Source organism: Stereum hirsutum, assembly GCF_000264905.1.
Source record: "Stereum hirsutum FP-91666 SS1 unplaced genomic scaffold STEHIscaffold_2, whole genome shotgun sequence".
Classification (NCBI taxonomy): domain Eukaryota; kingdom Fungi; phylum Basidiomycota; class Agaricomycetes; order Russulales; family Stereaceae; genus Stereum; species Stereum hirsutum.
In genome coordinates this window covers 91593-111678 of record NW_006763132.1, presented here as the reverse complement: position 1 = coordinate 111678, position 20086 = coordinate 91593, and the positions used below count along the sequence as shown (strand labels likewise).

At 51.5% G+C, this 20086-nt stretch overlaps 5 protein-coding genes across 5 annotated transcripts; 3 read left to right on the top strand and 2 right to left on the bottom strand.

The window, feature by feature from the left end:
* Positions 1 to 2863: 2863 nt before the first annotated feature.
* STEHIDRAFT_107366 (uncharacterized protein) lies at positions 2864 to 3768 on the bottom strand (the record flags this gene model as incomplete). Its single annotated transcript, XM_007299467.1, has 2 exons — positions 2864 to 3533; positions 3614 to 3768. 2 exons carry the CDS (start codon positions 3766 to 3768, stop codon positions 2864 to 2866), a joined length of 825 nt encoding a protein of 274 aa, XP_007299529.1.
* Positions 3769 to 6344: 2576 nt separating this feature from the next.
* STEHIDRAFT_48467 (NAD-P-binding protein) lies at positions 6345 to 7611 on the bottom strand (the record flags this gene model as incomplete). The annotated part of the gene is made up of 5 exons (XM_007299200.1): positions 6345 to 6491; positions 6578 to 6950; positions 7045 to 7136; positions 7220 to 7475; positions 7553 to 7611. The coding sequence occupies 5 exons, from the start codon at positions 7609 to 7611 to the stop codon at positions 6345 to 6347; spliced, it is 927 nt and encodes a 308-aa protein (XP_007299262.1).
* A 596-nt stretch (positions 7612 to 8207) lies between these two features.
* On the top strand, positions 8208 to 8875 carry STEHIDRAFT_107364 (uncharacterized protein; the record flags this gene model as incomplete). The annotated part of the gene is made up of 3 exons (XM_007299465.1): positions 8208 to 8354; positions 8550 to 8670; positions 8787 to 8875. 3 exons carry the CDS (start codon positions 8208 to 8210, stop codon positions 8873 to 8875), a joined length of 357 nt encoding a protein of 118 aa, XP_007299527.1.
* A 1646-nt stretch (positions 8876 to 10521) lies between these two features.
* Positions 10522 to 14903, top strand: STEHIDRAFT_127729 (acetoacetate-CoA ligase; the record flags this gene model as incomplete). The annotated part of the gene is made up of 13 exons (XM_007299463.1): positions 10522 to 10936; positions 11011 to 11159; positions 11259 to 11295; positions 11380 to 11434; positions 11611 to 12020; positions 12140 to 12254; positions 12384 to 12549; positions 12885 to 13053; positions 13359 to 13646; positions 13736 to 13820; positions 13989 to 14481; positions 14565 to 14630; positions 14769 to 14903. 13 exons carry the CDS (start codon positions 10522 to 10524, stop codon positions 14901 to 14903), a joined length of 2583 nt encoding a protein of 860 aa, XP_007299525.1.
* A 2641-nt stretch (positions 14904 to 17544) lies between these two features.
* Positions 17545 to 19744, top strand: STEHIDRAFT_152300 (glycoside hydrolase; the record flags this gene model as incomplete). Its single annotated transcript, XM_007299462.1, has 12 exons — positions 17545 to 17696; positions 17758 to 17823; positions 17884 to 18032; positions 18091 to 18165; positions 18231 to 18404; positions 18461 to 18516; positions 18569 to 18578; positions 18645 to 18667; positions 18724 to 18853; positions 18908 to 18972; positions 19042 to 19315; positions 19383 to 19744. 12 exons carry the CDS (start codon positions 17545 to 17547, stop codon positions 19742 to 19744), a joined length of 1536 nt encoding a protein of 511 aa, XP_007299524.1.
* Between the last annotated feature and the right edge of the window lie 342 nt (positions 19745 to 20086).

The window sequence follows — 20086 nt, the reverse complement described above, 5'->3', positions numbered from 1 at the left end:
GTCATCGTCTATGACATGGAAGGTGAAGCTTCCAATACCTTATTGATTGTAGCTATTGACAGAACTCGAATCTTGCTCGAATCGGATCACAGCGGGGAGCTCGACTGCAGAGGCGGTGCGAAGCCGAATGAAATCCTCTGCAGAATCCATATATTATAATGAAGGTCAGCATTGGTATGTCTTGAGTGTGAAGGGAAAAATCGCTAGGACGTCGTGGACGATAAGAGGAGGCTACAGATGGTTAGACTCCGTTCAAACTTACCCTTCTTGCCTCACTAGCCATGCGACACTTTGCGTTCTTTCGCGAATCTCCTCCCCTATAGACAAACGGTGATTGGGGTCGTTTGTTAGTCTCCGTAGCAGACCTCACACAAGGCAGTCTAGTCGTTTGCGAGCTTCGGGAACACAAAAGTATCACGCACACGTACCCAAAGCGTTTTCTGAAACTCCCATATCTGCATCAACATCTCATAAGTCTCATAAAGCCTAGAATACACCTCCCTGAACAATTGCTCAGCCTCCATGATCATATCTTCCGACATTCCTATTAAGTAGCTTCGGTACACCCCGAGCGTCGGAGGCCAGTGGTGCTAACGCTCTTGAGTGAGCCCGAGGCCAACTGAGCCTCTACGCGAATGTGGAACCGCGAGCATCTAGCATTGAACACAGTCAGATGCTGCATACATTGTTGCAATGGTAGCTGTAGTATCTGTGGTGATGCAAGAGTCTCCGCGTCCGGGGTGTTTTCTGGATATCCCCAGCCATTCGAGCTTCCCGAGCCCTCCAAACTGGACTTCTTCAGAGCTGCGAGAATACGTACGCTTGAGTTTGTCGGCTCCGTCCACCACCGTGCTAGAGAAACGACCCTGAAGGGCTAACACACAAGTCATGATATCGTCGTGAACAAGATCAGCAAGATGCTCGAACTTCATGGTTGTGCGGCTGGGCAGGCCGGGCCACTCCAAGATGCAGTCGACTATGTGGAGAGAATCATCTAGTGCGACGCCGATATCGAAAGCGTGGAGGCGTGTGGCGAGAGGTAGTCTAATATCGTTGTTGAGAGTCAAGAAATCTTCCGCGGACGCTGAGACGAAGATGTACTGAGAGTCAGTATGTTGCATGGACCATACAGGAAGGACGTATGTGGATGGGGGGATAAGTGGTACAGATGTCGAGACTAACCAAGTTCATTCATGTGGGTCTCGAGGATCCCTTGAGAACGAGCACTCGCGTAGGAAGTGGTCAGAAAGAACACTCACGAGTTTGATACCCCAAGAAGCGTCAGGCCACATCATTTTCCGCTTTGAGCTTCCTCCTCGTCTCCAACAACTGTTCCTTCCTGAACAACCCCCATCCAACCTTCATCCACGAATCTCGCATCATACTGGCCGACCCTCCCTTCTGCAAGCTCTCTCTAAACCTCGCGACCTTCGCATACAAATCAGTCGAGATCTAGTGACAGTTAGTTTGAGTTCAGTTTCGACATTTATCGATGAAGGAAGGGATGCAGCTAGATTTCCCTTAGAGGCGCGTGTGGAGGGGGAAGTGACACCTTGGATGTGATGCAGGACAGGGAGCGTAGCATCGAACTCAAGCATAAGGTCCTGATACTCGGAAGAGGCGCCACGGCTATCGCTCAGCAGCTGCCGGACTGTGCGAGCAACGCCAATGAGAGACAGTATATCACCGAAGGATCCGAAGCTGAAAGCGACGAGGGAGGACATGGACGTTTGGTGGAAAGGAATGTTGCACAGGTATTGGGATATTTATACTTATAAAATCGATCCCATGATTCGTGGTAGCAGCGGCCCTCAAACCTCGAAGGTTGTGACAGGAACACAACATCGATGTTCATGTGCAGCTTCCCGCTTGCATTTAGGTCAGGATACTTGGAAGATAAGTGTCTGCTGCACAGACCAAGGTATGCAATTGTAGTACCATAATCTTCTCCCGGAGTACACATGGTTCTTTTAGGAAACAAGTTTTTGCTGTGTACTTACGAGCTCTCGAGAACCTAGGATACCGATACCAGGAGCCTTGCGAAGACTCAATGACGGGTATTACTCACCTGGACGACGCCATTGTTGAGGCCCATCTGGTAGCATCACAGAACCTGCTGCTGGACCACTGTGTCATCCAAGTATGGCAGAGACAAGGCAGAGACGAAGAAAGTCGCCGGCGCTTGGAATTGAGACTACAACCAGATCTTCAACCTCGCGTGGTTGCCACGCGTTCGTCACGCGTAAGCGTTCTGATCGGTTTGAATTTCCATCTGTCTTTCACTCTCATCGACATTCGTTGTCAACTTCCCGCCTGTTCGACAGCTATAGGTAATTCATATCTATCGGTCCTACAAAATACTCGGAAACACGACAGTATCCGTCAAAAAAAAAAAACGAACTTTGATACGAGACTAACTTACTTAATCCGCAGACATGACTGGGACCGAGACACAGACGCAATGGCGATTATGGTCCATGCTCTGACCCTTGAGGATGACAGTATTAGGCCAACATACTCCCGTTTTGACTTATGAGTGTACTCTGTGGTTACAAGAGGCCGAGATTGTTTTGGTATGATTAACGCTGATAATTCTAGTCCAGTGAGACGAACGGCAAACATATTTCGGTATCGGTAGAGCTACATATTCCCATATAAGGTGCGATTTCGCAAGATCCGGTTACGAATACGGGGGCTCCAGCCAATCACATGCATAAGTCGCCCGTATTCGTAGCTCTACATTTTTACCGAACAGGCCCTAAAACACAAGTAATAATCGTAAACGCGTATGTGGTACTAATATCCCGTAAGAAGAATCCTCAGTGGCGCTGCCTGCAGACCTGTGTACACGATCTGATTAACTTCACTCGGGGGCACGACCTCCCAGGACCCACGTCCAATTCTTATCCTTCCCCTTCCCCTTCACCATCCTCCCAAACCCTCTCGGCTCCTCCAACTCTCCGATGGAACTCTTCAATACCAGCCCCTCTGCAATACAAACTTTGTACATCTCAAATTTGAACCGCGGATCCTTGCTGTCCGGAGTCGTAGGACCCTTCGTCTCCCTGATATAGGTGTCGTAGCGGACAGTGATTCCGAGATCTGGTGCGTGCAAGACCAAGAGAATACCTCGCTTCGCCAACTTCGTTCCCCACTTCTCGATTCGAGCCTCGTGGATAACTTTCACGGTCTGGGGCTTGAGCTCGATCCGCTGGCGGAGCTTGACGTTGACGTCGTCGAATTGCAACATGCCGATGTTGAGTACGATGAATGCGAGAGCAGGATTACCGTCATGATTTAAGCGGGGAGAGAGTGTGATGTAGACGTAGAGGTTGGAGCAGTCGAGAGTCTCGAGAGAGACTCCGGGTTCGGTGAGGGCGTAGGAGATGAGGGCACTGTGAGTTATGATCGCGAACGTCTCCCTGTGACAACCAGCGAAATCGCGCAGAAGGCAATGCTCAGGTGGGGAAGACGAGGGTTTGGCGGAATGAGGCCCAGTTCCCCTGTGCTCTTGCGCTCGGCGGCAAACAGACCTGATCATCGTATAACATCCGCCACCATAAATATATACCATCAAGAATATAGATACGGCTACGTGAAAATGACGACGTACTTGTGCTGACGCCAGCCCTTTCGCTGGCATGCCTTGTCACAGAAGGAGACAGAACGACATCCGCTACAGACGCGAAGTGCAGCACCTTGGTCTGGCGTCTTTCCACAAGTGGCACACCCTTCGTATCTAGTCGCAGGACGGAAGAGCTCGGGCATACTATCTCGCTGGAATGAGCGATGAAGCGTTCGTGATTACTCAGAAAATGGGGGTTACAAAGATACGAAGAACTGATGGCGCACCTCGGACGAAAAAGTGGAAGTTGTGGAAATCAGAAACGACGAGGGACTTTTATACTACGAAGGAGGCTTGAAGGCGGATCTTCATTCGCACCATGCTGAGCTATAGTAGAAGACGGACAATGATGTCATGCGACCAGCACCGTAGCCGCATCAAGCTTAAAAACGGAAATAGAGACTGCTAATCAAGGCAAGGACTTCAGCGTGTCGGAACCGAAGAAAGATATAACTTATGCAGCGGAGAGATGCCTAATCCGAGCTGTAAATTCCGAGAGTGAACTTGAAGTTTGAACGCATTTCGGTATTCTGTATTCGAATCGCACGGTATTCCAGCATATATCGTAGTGGACAAGTTCGACAACATAAGTAAGTAGATGAAGGGTTGTGGAAGAAAGACCGTTCGGACGCACCCGGTGATGAGGCAGCCACGGAGCCACCAACTTAGCTTCCGTAGGTTGGAGGAGTAGGACAGGATTTGGCGCACACGATGAATAAACAATTCGTTGTCTTCGAAGGGATTCTCGAAATGTGTGTTGCACGACCATTCATTTGGCGAAGGCATGATGTGATGCGGGGAGAACGGGGAAGTCGAACACTTACTTGACGCACATAATGGGATTATTGATGGGGAAGTCAAACAGCTGGCGAAATATGGACGGGAGGTACAATCTCTCGACTCGATGGTCAGAAACAACTTGATCTATTTATTAGAAGTCTGGTTATTGTTGGAGCTTAGACGCCATCAGAAAGGTATCAATTCCCAGTGCAGCCAAGACACTTACACGACCATGGCCACCACGACACTGAACGTCGCTTGAACCTGTCAAACAAGAGAGAAAAGTGAGTGAAATGAAGCCTCTTGTCCATGTATCCCAAGGAAACAGGTAGTCAGTCAATTTTCCATTGAAAGTCATCCCAGAGCAATAGATCCAGGTTCATGCGATGTCGTATACGCTCATCACTGAGAGCAGCCAAACAAGATGAATCACAGACCTGTCCCTACATCATCTTCCACAGTGCACATAAGTTTGGATAAGACAAAGAGCCATATGTGAGATGAAGGAAAAAAAATTCGACGTGCCCTCCATAGCACAAGATGAAGGGTTATTATACCGCTGCAATCTCCGTACGCGCTATTCATGCAAAACCGCTACCATTTGGAGTACGTGAAGGTGCTCATCTGAGTCAAGCCAAAGGATTCGGACTCGCTATTCTCGGAGCCGGTTCTTTGTCTGAGACAGAATGAATGTTACTCTGTTACAATGAGCATTCTAGGGGATGCACGCCGTATAAGTCAAGGTCCACTGAACTCGTAGCCACAAACGCTCAGAGTAATACTTGATAGAATAGAGCTGCGCCACTCAAGCTCCACCCATGATGGGAAGGAGTTCTGCGAGCAAGTCGCACAAAGCAGCTGCAGCTCTCTAGTAGTCAAATCGAAAGACCTAGGCAGACACTGGCAGACGCCTACCGCTGACTACCTCCGAGACGATGATTCTGGTTATGAGTCAAGAAGAGGCCAAGCCTGTTTTATCGCGGAGAGTGTTGTCAGAGGCGAACAATGGTGTTCCAGAAAGGCAAAGATATCGTCATTTATCGTCATTGTCGACCAAGTGGACGTCGGAGGACCTACACCCAGCACCAACGAGGGTGATGGCAACGGCAGAGCATTGTGTAGCGCGTACTTAGATGTCGTCATCGTTAGTAAGCCAAGCATTCACGACCAACGGCGGTTCCGTTGTGGAGTCACTAGACTGAGTCACAAGCGTCTACGCTCAGATTATGTAGAGAGTACTGCTGCAACGGGGCTGGGTATTCACCACAAAAGGTGACTCATAAAGAGTGGGATCTCCCATCTCGTTACAGCGGAGATTCGTCTCCGAGAAATGATTTTCAAGAGGCCATATATTATGGTGCGGGGTCGAAGACAATGCATAGGCTTCAGATCGGTTCTTGGCCCTCAAGACAGAGGTCGTGACCGACGACTACGTTCTCACCGGCGTGAGGTAGCAGACAACGGCAGCAAGCACAGCGTCGCCATCAGGGAATATTGTGGGTAGGCGTTGGAACCATCATCTCCGAGAGAGCCACCTTCCATTGCACCGTTGGAGGAATAGTGGCGTGCGATACTCATGGCGGCCCCGTGAGTGTCGTAGCTAGATACTAGCAGATGCACCCCTCAAGAGGCCCCAGAGATGTCAAGCATTGAGGTCGGAGAGCTGGAAACCAGAAGACTGTGACTCGACCTTGAAATTCGGGAATGGCAAGGATGAGCAGACAAAGTTAGGCAAGAGGGGGTACGCAGCCGCGTCGCCAGCACGTGATGTTGATATTCCAGCCAGCAGCCGGAGTGGCACCCCTCCTGGATGGGCCACATCCGTCGAGTTCCCGGAATACTAGTTATATTTCATCTGAAAGACGGCGATCCGAGACTTCCAGACCATAAACCATACCTCTACATTCGATTACCATGGACGTCACCGTGTTTACACAATTCATACGGCACTAACGGGGGTTGACCAGTCTGCACCCTCCCAGTACTTGCGAAGATATTGCTCAACGGTGAGTGGGTGGATGTCGGGTAGTCTGTTGTTCAAGGTCGGTTCCACGACCCAGTGGCCAGCGACGACGGACTTGGTGAGCTGGTGCACGCGGGATACCCAGAAGGGAGATCATAGTGAAACGACGTGGAAAGGTGGGCTTAGTTAGCGACGCAAAAAAAAGAGACAGCAGGGTAAGATACCGAAGAATAGAAGTCCCTCTCTAGCAACTTCTTCGCCGTCTCGCTATCACCCTCCTTGAGGTAAGTCCTCTGTAACTTCTTCCCAGTTATCTTCTCCGCGACATCTATGACCTCATTCCACGTCGTCGTCTCTCCCACGATACCACTCTCGTCCTCCCACTTATCGAGATCCAGGCTCGCAGCGACAAATTTCCCAGTGTCCTGAGCGGAGGTAAACGCCATCTTCTCCGTACCGTCTCCTGGAATGTACACGGTTCCGGCACGGACATCGAGGAGCAGCTTTCCAGGTTCGAAATGGGCGACAGCTTCCCTTTCGGTGGGCAGGTTGGATCCACCGGCGAACATGTTGATGTAGATGCTTTTGGTGCGGATACAGTGTGTGAGGTCAGCATAGGTGTAAAATGATAGACATGGCGTATGAATGGGAGCCTTAGGACGGATAGTAAACTCACCCTGGAATGAACCGCGTCACTTCTAGCCCAGACCTCTTCACAGCGTCCCAGACTTCGATCTTGGGAGGGTACACGTAGAAGGTAGTATTGTCCTGTTCGCACACACCGTACCAAATAGCGATCACAATGAGCATTTTGGACCATTCATGAATGAACCGGAAAATATCAAACGTACTCTGGCGGCCCACTCAGACGGCGCAAACCTCTTTACGCCTACTTCTTTCGCTGCCTTGAGGAGGGCGAGCTGGCTTCCAGCCGCTTCCGTCGCATTCGCGGTGAAGAGAGTGACGATGACGGTGTGAATACCTTCAAGTGCGGAGACGAGGCTGGTGTGGTTCGAGTAGTCGACCACACGAACTTCGGCTTTCGATTCGATGGGCTTGGACGACCGAGAGAGTATGATAGGGGTGTGTTTTCCCGCCGCGAGGATGCTATAATTTCACGTCAATGTGCATAACATCGCAGTGTTGGAGAAGAAGTGAGGCGATGGAGAGTCTAGGTGACGTACGCATCAACGATATTCGCACCGATGTTTCCAGACCCGCCAGCGATTGCAACTTTGACCATGTTTTGACTATGCGAGCTGATTTGAGGGTGCAGGAGTATGATGGGAAGCCTATCTGAAGTGAAATGTTGGGAAACAAATCAGTGTTAAGTACGTCCGCTGTGAGCGCAATGGACACCGCAACAAGGACGATCAGCAGATCCATTTCGAGCATGGACCACTAGCATGACTAACGACAAGGATCTGTCAGCTTCCCTCATCGAGAACACGTAGCTTACTCATAATAACTTGGCAGAGGAGAAGTGGGTCTTAACCAGCAGTGTATCGTACGCAACATATTGTGACGACAAATAACCAAAGGGAACGTACCATATAGAGTTCGTACAGATTGCGCCTTTTGCCTAAGTTGATATCACTCAAAAATCGGATTCGTGTATGTTGGGGAGGCTTGAAGAGGAAGGGCGGAGGGAGCAGTGATATCTTCCAGCTTAGTAAAGTCGATATGGAAGGCTGGCGTTCAAGGGGTGAAATCTGTGGTTGCGGTGGCCCGTTTGTGACGGTCCAGTTAGCATCGAAGGCGTGGAATGATTGAGTGGCTTTGGCGCACCTATTCCCGAGGCAGCGTCCACATAGAACTGATCAACAATTTCAAGACCAGATGAAAGGAAAGGGCAGAGTGCATATGGCGATCGCGGGCAAGGTGGAGAAACCGACAAAGGCAATCGTAGGGGTGACAAGACCTATACTGGCTAGCGGTGATGGCCTACGATCAAAGGCAGCTTCAGAGCGAGATGATGCAAACATGGTCCGTTTACAAACATCAATAAGCACTAGAGACTAATAAAGAGCATGATATATCGCACATTCTCGTGTACCTCAACACATCCACCAAACTTGCCTTCAATGCCTCTTTTGGCTGTGCAGAGGTCTGCCTAGTACTACTATTAGCTTGACTTCAGTATATAGCGTGCGAGAACCGTACGCCGTGATTCGATTCTAGAGGAATGAACCGGGACGAACGGCGAAAAAGACAAAGACGAGCTTGAAGAAGGAGAATTGGAGGCAGGAACTTGAAGGAAGGAAGTTTGGCCGGCAGAGAGCAGGCGTTTCTCGTGTGCAGAGTACGTCTCCGAGGGTGCGAGTGCAAGAGCGATAGATAATGATAAGGAAACGAAAGAATGAAAATATGTAGTGCGGGTCAGAAGAGACTAGAAAGCACTCATGGTGATCGAGGCAGAGTCAGGTATTGACCCAGCCCAGCTGAAGCTGGAGTTTGCCTCGGAGATGAAGGAGCAGGAAACTCGTAAGGACATTCGAAAGGAATAAGGTTGACGCTGACGTTGTAGCAGTTGTTATAAGTACCTGTCTACAGCGCATCCTGCTTGATACACCAACCCGAGCGAGCGTCAGTCATAACGATCCTGTGCTGCAGATAGGAGGCCAGACAGACAGACACGTAGTTGTGAGAGTCGAATCCCTCAACTTTCAGTAGACACGGTGTTCCAGAACGATCGAGAGAAAGTATTATTATAAAGCTGGTGCATTAGATAGTTCGGATTGGGCTGCGATGAAGAGAAACGAGGAAAAGATACGAGGGGGACGGACTGCAAGGCACCGTAGGACCTCGAATCCCGTCTCTGAGATTGTACTTTTGTGAACAATAATGAGTTGTCGTAGAGGAATAACTAAGCTGAAGATAGCAGAAAGACTGGCGACGAGGAACTTTCACGTCCCTCAGCCGCTATCAGACAAAGCGCTCATGGGAGCAGGAGACACCAGATGAGCGCGGAGAGGCAACGAAAGAGGATATAAAGTTCATAGATGGAGAGCGGGGAGCAAAGACGAAAAGGGCAGAGATAGACGATGAAAAGAATAGAATGAGAGAGCATAGCCATATACGAGGCTGAGGACTGACGAGAGCTGGGTCGGGCTATACGAGCAAGACAAGAGATGCGACGGCGACTTTGATGGGTTATATAGGCGTAAAGCAAGATATCGATTGAAGGCCAGAGAGGTGCGGTTGAGCATAGTAGAGAACAATCGATTGAGATTCAGGCGACGTCCTAGATGCTGCCAGAGCTGAGGGTATCTAGGATTTCCTGTGCAGCGGATAGCGCGATTTACACAGAGCAACAAGACATCCTGGAAGGATCTACATGATGCTAGCAGTCTCTTAGGAATATAAACATCGCATACGATTGCAAGAGGCAAGAGGGAGTCTCCGATATGAACCCTCGTCAAAAAGTCCGCTCTTCCTGTAGGAGTGATTCTGCGCGCCCTGAATCCACATAAGCCGTACTGGCACAGTGAAGAAGAGAGTGAAAGCGCATGATAATGGGACGAAGATGAAGATGGGACGAGGATGGCGGTTGTGAATAAAGATGTCCTGTGTTGCCACGACTAGCAACAAATTTTGAACGCAGTATGACGTCATCGCTCTCCCTCAAGACCGTTGAGCTCGACTCAAAGCTTCAACCTACGATTTTGTCCTGTATTTTACACTCATGTACCACTTGTTACATCCTCATTCGAAGCTCTACAATTTCAACAATCGAACAAAACCCGTAGCACGCCACGCCACACATTCTTCCTCGCCACCCACCCTTCCGTCCTTCCGGCGCTTCCCTTCAGAACCTCTCCACCAAAGTTCACATTCGGCCTTCCGACCAACTCAATCCCTGTGAACACAACCAACCGCTCTAAGCAACTCGCCAGCACATCTCAATCACAAGGCCCAATCGTCTCACCCCACCCTATCCGAATTCGCGAACGAAAGGGAGGAAAGGGAGGAAAGGGAGGAAAGGGAGGAATCCCGCACGGCGTCAGCGTCGGAGGTAGATGGATAACTCCGCTCTTGTTAACCCTGTTGCCTCTGAATCAAGTGCGTCTGTTCCAGTCGTCGTATCTTCATTCATTCCGGCCAGCTCATCTCTCTCTCTCGCGTACAATCGTCAAGCTCCCAGTACAGGATCATGGATCGAGTAGACTCCCCACCTCTCTGGACTCCCCCAAATCCCTCAGCCACACGCACCTACGCCCTCCTCCGCTCCATTAACGCTCGGCACCAGCTCGAACCTCCGCTAAAGACCTACGCAGACCTCTATCAGTGGAGTATTGATCATGTGGATTTGTTTTGGGATGCCGTATGGGACGAGACGGGTATCATAGGCGAAAAGGGCGCCGCTTCCGATGCAGGAGAAGGCGGTGAAGGAGCAGGAGCAGGAACAGGAACAGGAGGGAAGGGGCAAGGAGGAAGGAAAGCACACGTCGTCGACACGACGAAGAAACCATGTGATAATCCTCCATGGTTCAAAGACGCGAAACTGAACTGGGCGGAAAACATGCTCTGGTGTCGGGACGAGAACAAAATCGCTCTCATCGAAGCTCGTACGTCCCCCCTACCACCGCCAGTAATTCCTTCGTGTGCGGGAATTGAGTCTGACATTGAACGTCGGACACAGTCGAACCAACCCCGCAACTCCCCACCCCGCCCCTCCGTCGCGTATCCTACGCCGCGCTCTACGCACTCGTCGCGGATCTCGTGTCGGGGCTGCTTGAGCTTGGGCTGCTGCCTGGAGATAGGGTAGCGTCGTATTCGTCGAATTGCATCGTACGTCTCTTTCTCCATCTCTCCTTCTCTTGATCTCTTCCTTTTTCGTGTTCGGGACGGGAGAAATGCGTTGGCTGACGGGTACGTTGTGGCGAGCAGGAGAACGTGGCGGCGTGTTTGGCTGCGGCGGCGATTGGTGAGTTCTTCGTTGACTGCTACTCTACTCTACTCTACTCGGATACGAGATTTTGAGAGCTGATGGGGCGATGTGATGTGATAGGTTGCATCTGGGTCAGCGCAGCGGCAGACTTTGGACCGTCCGGCGTCCTCGAACGGTGCGTCTCCTTCTTATTAGGCTTGAGCTTGGGCGCCTATTATGCCCCTATCCTCGCCTTCCCTCCTTCCTTCCTCCCCATTCTGCCACCTGATTCCCAAACTCGTACATCCACCTTCTATATATGACTTACAATAACGTCTATATATAACCCACGAACATACGACCACGTCCTAGATTCGAACAGGTCAAGCCGAAAGTGATATTCGCGGTCGATGCGGTCGTGTATAATGCCAAGGTGCACCCACACCTTCCTAAGCTCGCTTCTCTACTCTCTGGTCTTCAAGCCTCCTCCATTTCCCCCTCTGCCTCCTCCACGTCGAAACCTACACCAATTCGACCCACAGTCATACTCATATCGCCCCTTCCATCCTCCCTAACCTCCGGCCTGCCTACGCTCGAAAGTCTGGGGTATGATGATGTCGTGCGGTTTGAAGAGTTTCGGAGGAGGGGGAAGGAGGCGGGAGAGAAGGGGCTGGGGAGGAGGGTGGATGTGGATGGGAAGGGGGAGGGAGAGGGAGAGATTGAGTGGTGCAGGATGGGATTCGATTGGCCGCTTTGGGTTTTGTTTAGTTCGGGGACTACCGGTACGTCATTGCGTTTCCTGCCCCTATCCCTGCCTCTGCCACCTCCTACCCTTCCGCTTCTTTCTTATTAGTATGAAAGCGTGTGTGATGGCTGACGCAGTGGATGTATGCGCATCTAGGCAGACCGAAAGCGATCGTTCATCGGGCGGGGGGGATGTTGATACAGGCGAAGAAGGAGCTCGTTATATGCGCGGATTTGAAGCCGCAGGACGTCTTCTTTTATTATACGACGACGTGCGTTGTTCAATTCCTTCCAACCCGTGTATTTGTCTCGCGTCATATAAGTATCTCCCATACATTCCGCTAACCCCTCCCTCCCCTCTCTCCTCTTCCATCCAATCACGGCGCCGAAAACCCACATAGCGGATGGATGATGTGGAACTTCCTCATCGGCGGTCTTTCCGCCGGCTCCACCCTCGTCCTCTACGACGGTTCGCCCCTCAAAGAGCCGGGTTATCTCTGGAGGCTGGTCGATGAGCTGGGTATTACGATTTTTGGCACGAGTGCGAAGTATTTGGATGGGTTGGCTGTGAGTTCTTCTTTTTCGTAACCTACACAGAGCCTGTCGTCCTTGCCTATCCTCCCTTCCCTCGCCGGCATGATTCCTTCGTTATCTTCCATCGTCATACTTCCTTCGCCGGCGACCAACCGGCGACCATCCCCGCACGTTCCTCCATCCCCTTCCTCCCTCCTCTTCATATCCTTCTCTTTCTCCCCTCTTCCTATCATTCCTTCCCTGTTATTCCCTCCCCCTTCCTCGCTCCCTATCCTCCCTTGCCCCCGACCGTCCCAACCCTTCCTCCTCAACTGAACCACGTCCAACATCCCACGTACTAATCTCCCATTCCCACCCACCTACAACAGAAATCCTACCGCCCCATCGCCCACCACTCCCTCTCCACCCTCCGCCAGATCCACAGCACCGGCTCGCCGCTCGCGCCCTCCCAGTTCGATTTTGTCTATTCAGGGATAAAGAAGGATGTGTTGTTGGCGAGTATTACGGGCGGGACGGATATTTGTTCGTTGTTCGCTGGTGCGTCAGGTGCTGTTTTATGAGAAGCTTCGGTTTTGGTCTTGGGTCGTTTGCCACTTCAATTCCTCATTACGTTCTATCCGTCCACTGCCCGTCCTCCTCTCTTCCGACCACTGCATTCTTCGAATGTTCACTCCGCGTCTTACACACGTTCCACATCTCACTCCTCCTCTCCGCCCCCTTCCTCCCTCCCTCTCCTCCGATACTTGAAACCGCGCATATACTGACCCTCCTCCTTCCTTCCCTCCATTCCCCTCTCCCTCCCTCCCTCCCCTCGCACATCCTTCCCTATTCACCTTTCAAAGGAATGAACACCTCCCTCCCCGTCTTCCGCGGCCAACTCCAAACCCGCATGCTCGGCATGGCCATCCGCGCCTACACCCCCACCGGAACCCGCGCGGCCCCGGACGAGGCGGGAGAATTGGTGTGTGAGAAGGTGTTTCCGTGCATGCCGGTGGGGTTTTGGCCGTTGGCTGGATTTGGGGCGAGTGATGAGGAGGTTAGGGGGGCGGAAGGGAGGTTTAGGGATGCGTATTTCCCGGAGATGCGGAGTGAGGGTGAGGGTGGGGAGAAGGGCGAGAGGGGGGTTTGGTGTGAGTTTACGTTTAATGGTTATTTGCATCGCTTGAGGTGGCTATGGGACTGACTTATTGGGTTGGTTGTTTGGTGGTGGGATGGGTAGATCATGGAGATCATGTCGTTATCACGAAATCGAGGATGGATAATGCGGGGGGCGTGATCATGCTTGGACGGTCGGATGGGGTGTTGTACGTTTGTTTCTCATTCCTCTCCACATTCCCTTGAACCTGTTCCGTCATATTATTCTACGAACGCCATCCTTTCTTCTACGCTATCCAACCTTCCACAAACCGTCTCATCTCCATATTCTCCTTCGTTGGATTCACCATATGCTAACATGACGCTCTCGTACACAGAAACCCGGGTGGCGTACGATTCGGCTCTGCGGAGATTTATGAAGTGCTAGAAGTCGAATTCGGTGCTTCGCCTGCTACTCTACCTCCTCCCACGGCCACGACCACTGCGAATGGTTCCGCCACGACCACGACCAACGGTTCCGCCACCACGACAACGGCCAGCGCCACCTCTCCCCACCCACATTCACCCGCCCCTCAGCCTCCGTCTCGCACCCCTCAGCCTCCGTCTCGTACCCCTCATCCTCCGTCTCGCACCCCTCAGCCTCCGTCTCGCACCCCTCAGCCCGCGTCGAGCACTCCGCCAAAGAAACACACAATATCCGACTGTCTCGTCGTCGGGCAAGCTCTCAAAGACGCAACCGGGACAATCGTAGATGAGCGCGTCGTGCTGTTCGTGAAGATGCCGGAGGGGGAGGTTGTGAGTGAGGAGTTTAAGAGGGCTGTGGGGGGAGAGATTAGGAGGATGAGGACGGCGAGGCATGTTCCTGCGGAGGTGATTTTCATTTTCCTTTTAGTTTAAGTGGATGTGGAAGTGAGGAGACGCTGATACGTCCGCCATGATTTTGTTTGCAAAAGATCATTCAAGTCTCGGATATACCACACACGCTGAACGGGAAACGTGTTGAGGTTCCTGTGAAGAAGGTGCGTCTTTTTTCTTTCCTTTTCCTTCCTTTCCTTTTCCCGTTACATGTTCAACAATCGGTTAATAACCTACAACTCACGACCTGCATCGTTCATCCATCTCATCTCGCCCTCGATCTCATCCACGTCCGATGCCAGATAATCAACGGCGCCCCGATCTCGAGCGTCAATCCTGCTACGCTCCGCAATCCGGAATGTTTAGAGGAGTATGCGAGGATTGGGAAGGAGTTGAGGGCGAGGTTTGGTGGGGGTGGGGGTGGGAGTGGGAAATGAGCGGAGATCTTGGGAGGTGTGGGTTGGCGAATGGCAGTTTTAAGTTCGGCGGTGGCGCGTGGAGACGGTGCGAAGGTATAAAGCGTGTATGTATGCTAACGTCGATGTGTGTCGAATTTTCAATGTAGAGATGTGCTGTGGAGGTTTTGCGTCGTCTTCTTGCACCTGAGGTGGGTGGCCCATCCGGAAGCACGCCTATTAGAAGTAAACGGCTGAGTCCTCTTATTTTCGACTCAAAAACTACGTTTGCTGACCTTTTCTGTGGTTTTATTCATTCTAGACTCTCCGCCATCTGTTAGCCTAGTATCTGACGGTCGTTTGTCGAGCGTAGGTGAAGATGACCTTTTTACCGCTGTCACTTTGTTTGATGGGCGCATGCTTTGGCTGTCACGATGCTGCGTGGACGGAGCGACGTTAGCAGAAAGCGCATAGCAGGGCCGACGAGAACGCTGTCGCTCACGATGGCGTATTGGAACGTGATCGTATGGTCGACGTCGACCCTTTTCTTAAGCTTGATAATATTCTCTAACTACCACGATGCTAGGTGGAAGGAGCAACGTTAGCCTTCTCGAAGCAAACGGCTGAGTTCCCTTGTCCACATCCGGAACTACGTCTGCTCATTTCTTGTGGATTTATTCGTTCTAGACTTTGAACGTCGCGCTATTCGAAAGATAGCTTAGTCTTTGATGGTCCGTAGGTGAAGATACATATTTCACCTCTGTCACTATGGTTGACGGGCGCATGCTCTGAGCATCACGATGCTACGTGGAATGAGCTGCGTGAGCAGAAAGTGCATAGACCGCCAATAAAGCTGCAGTTCACGATGGCGTATTGGAGCGTGGTCGTACCGTCGAGCCTTCTCTCATGATTAGTATTTGGCGACCGTTCATCGATTGTAGGCGAAGGCTCATGCTCTAACTACAGTCAGGTCGCCCCAGGTGCGACGGTGCCCCTCAGCGAGACACTGACCATAACGAGCAGACACGTAGTCTTCGTCTTGATGTGCGAATCCGTCTCGCTAGGGGGAACCGTCTACCTTGGGGTGACGTGACTGCATCACCATGCTACGTGGGAGGAGCAACGTTAGCAGAAAGAGCATCGACCGCCAAGAAAGCTGCCACTGACGATGGCGTATTGGGACGTGATCGTACCGTCTCATGCGTACCATGTGCACTACTCATAAAAACACGGTGACAGAGCTCAGAGCAGCGAAAGTGAAACAGTCCGGACCGCTACCAAGCCATACAGCATCGTCCAAAAAGTGGCACGTACATCTAAACTCTACGCCACAAATCGTGCCCACGTCTCGCTCGTTTTTGATGGTTCAGAGACTTCTCTGCTTGCACCTCGTGGTCAATTGGGAGATCGGGGCGATGTCCAGCTTGACACCAACTTTTGGTATGGCGGCGAATATTCCATCTGTTCAAACAGACGGAATGAGCGGACATAAAGCGCTCTAGAAGCGTTGCTCAATACAGTACCTCCTTTCGGAGACATGCTTTGACCGAGAGCATCAGCGCCCGCTCCGAGTCGTTCCACCGCTCTCTTCGCGCCGCACCTCGAGATATCAGTGGGCCTTATATGGCGGTTTAGGTGCTGTTCAGACTTTGTGGCGGGTGCAGGCGCTGTCGACATGGCTCCAAAGGGATGACCCACCTTCCTAGTTTGGTACGCCGTTGTACTATGTGCGTCGTTTGAGCGCGCTCACGAGGGCCCTGTCGACTCGGTACCGACTAGGACACCGTCTATAGACCACGACAACCACTTTCGAATCGTACCATCTTCGGAAGCCCGTTCAAACGACCATATGTGGTTGATCACGTTCTGCGATGATATTGGCATAGCTACTTCCACGACTCTAGACAAGGAGAAATCTGCAGCGCCAAATATTGACACAGATGTATTAAACAAAGCATGCTTCCAACCGTGGAAGGCTTGAAACAGTTAGGTTATTCTTCCACGCAGCTACAATGCACTGCTGATCGTGTGCGCATATGCGCGCCCCAACTCAGAAATCGAAGAGTTCTGTCTGGTCAGCAGAGTTGACATTAGGCGCGCGTGAAAGATTTCGAAGTGCAATTGTGAAAGCAGTTGCAAAACCGCCTCGTTATTCGCTTTTGTCTTCACGCTATGCCATTCGTTGTGCAGATATTCCGAGTCCGAGCAGCGAATGAATGCAGAAGGTGTTTCCTTGGCTCACCGATTTTTTCCCTTGAGGCAAAATATAATCTCATCCTGTCTATAGTTGCGAAAGAGGCAGCAAATGCCTCAGATTAAACGCCACGAATGCTGAGCCCAACCGCAGCGGGCACCTTGGCTGTAGGAATCCAATCGCGTGCGGCGTCTGTACGATATGGGGGTGTGGTGGTGTGCGCCTTTTCATGAGATTTGTATGCCCAACTACCCAGCCTGGTCAACGATTGCGTCTTCTGCGCCTCGGGAGCAGAATTCACCTGATGGAAAGCTGTACGTCTGCACGATGGGTAGCTAGCCTAGGCCGTCGAGGACGGTCTCTGCCAGTGGTGGGACTACTATATAAACTCGAGGGAGTCTGGCCATTGTATCCCTCAAGCTCTTGCTCTACAGCGAGTTCCTTCTCCAGCTACCACATAGCACCACTTTCCTTCCAACTGTCGTCGACATGCTCTCTTCGTCTTTCAAGCGTTTGGCTGCACTTCTAAGCACCCTTGTTGTGATCAACAGTGTCGCGGCAGCTCCGTCCGGGGCTCACGCTGATACACACAATCTCACTCGCCGCTTGGTTACCGGTGCTCCTCGTTTTGTTGCTTATCAGTCAGTCTTTTCTCCTCGCGTCTACAGAGACCCCCAGCTTATGCTCTGACTTCGAATATAGGGATGCATTTATTTCCGGCGAGACTGGCCCTCCACCTACGGCTTCGATCAACGGCTTCAACGTCTTGTAGGTGGAATTTCCTCGCCGTCTTGTGGAGCGGAACCTAACCGTCTTCGTCCATTATAGTGCTATGAGCTTCTTGCTCTCTTCCGGGGGCGCTGATCAGGTCAAGGAGTGGGAGCTTCTCACTCCCGTCCAGCGTAGCACTATCAGGTCGCAGTACAACGCGGCCGGTATCGCTCTTGTTGCGTCTGCTTTTGGGAGCACAGAGCACCGTGAGTTCAGGTTTTGTGTATATTATCTGTCGACACGGCTGACGTGAAACATTCCCAGCGACTACTGGCGGTGAATCTGCGACTTCCCTCGGTAATAGCATGGGCCAATGGGTCTTGGACCACAACGTCGATGGTACATTATGCTCGTTCATATCGTCCATAAAAATCAGACACCTCACGATCCCTTCCTTGATCCAGGTCTCGACATCGACTACGAAGATCTCGATGCCTTCAATGGCGGTACAGGCAGCGCCGAGAACTGGCTGATCACTTTCACCCAGACTGTCCGCTCTAAGCTCCCTCAAGGCAAATACATCGTCACCCATGCGCCTTTGGCACCGTGGTTTGAGCCGAACAGGTGGGGTGGTGGAGGTTTGTGTCGTTTCTGTCCTACTGCGCGAGCATACCTGATTTATTTTCCTCCAAAGGGTACCTAAAAATCGACAAGAGCGTCGGCAACCTGATAGATTGGTACAACGTTCAGGTATGTTCCCTGTTTTGTCTCCATTTATCTCGTTGCTCATATATGAACTTAGTTCTATAACCGTGAGTATAAGGTCAGCTTCGTTTTGTGATCGCGCGACTGATACCGCTCGACTATCTTCCACGCAGAGGGTGCTTCTGAATACACCACGGTATATTTGCTCCTAACCTTGCACCATAATATAGTCTGATCCCATTACTCGACTAGTGCAATGGTCTCTTGACCTCCTCTTCCTCAAGCTGGCCCCAGACTTCCGTCTTCCAGATCGAGGCCAATGGCGTCCCGTTGAACAAGCTTGTCATTGGAAAGCCTGCCACCACTGCTGATGCGACCAACGGTACGTCTCGTCATACTACATATTCCCCTGTTGTACTCTAAACGTTACATTCAGGACAAGGCTACATCAATCCTTCCACGCTCGCCACCTGTGTTGCTCAGGCGAAGAACTCTGGATGGGTAAGTCTCGTTTTTAACCTCCTTTGCCGTCGAGAATATTGTAATCTAAGTTCAAAACCTTACTGGCAGAATGCCGGTGTTAGTGTGTGGCAATACCCACACGCTGACGCGACCTGGATCAAGACCGTCCGTGGCTCAGCGTTCCCCATCAGCGGTGGAGGTGGCGGTGGCGGAGGATCTCCCACCACCAGTTCGCCGACTACCAGTAGCACTGGATCCAGTGGCCATGGCTGCAGTGGGGTGTCCGCTTGGAGTTCCTCCCTTGCATACCCCGGCGGTTCCAAGGTGACTTACAATGGCCACCTCTGGACTGCGAAGTACTATAGCGAGGCCGATGTACCCGGTGAGTGTTCTTTCTTGTGCTCTTATTTTATCTCTTCTCGGATGCTCATTTTGATTTCATTCGATAGGCGGCGCTTCTGGTGACTGGACCGACAACGGTTCATGCGCTTCCGCCGCTGCGACCGGCCTTACCTCAGTCGTTCTTCCCTCTCCCTCCGCCACTCTCACCGGTCCCGTCAATCCTCCTTTCTCCTTCCTCCCCAACGCGGTTGCTGCTCTTTTCATCGACAAGAACTCCGTTAGCCCCATCACGTCCGCTACGGTATCCGCTTCTACCACCGTCCCTGTTTGGAACGCCACCTCCATTACGGCGACGGCGTCTGCTTCTGCTTCCACTACCGTCTCTGTTTGGAACACCACCTCCGTTTGGGCGACGGCCTCGGGCTCTGTGACGATGAACACAGCGGTCCCCGTCACGACTGCTGCTTAGAGTACTCGTGGATCTTTGCGCGGTGCTCAATATTTCTTTGTCTCCCCTTCATTGCGTTAGTCAAATTTATCCCGCTCATTTAAAGACATTCCTTTGGTGTTTTGGGTGATCCTTTCCTTAGGTTTTCAGTGTTGCTTTTGATCCGCGGGTCTGTTCTGTTGAGTATTTATGGTTTGCATGGCATCCTTGTAGCCATTGTTATTATTTATAATTGTTTTAAATCGAGTGTTGTCACTCTCTTATGCTCAGTGATATTCTGCGTGAACCGTAGTCTTGATGAAACGGAAGTACTTATCGGCTTTTCCTGGGAGCAATGGGGCTCCAAAGCCGCTCAAAAATGCG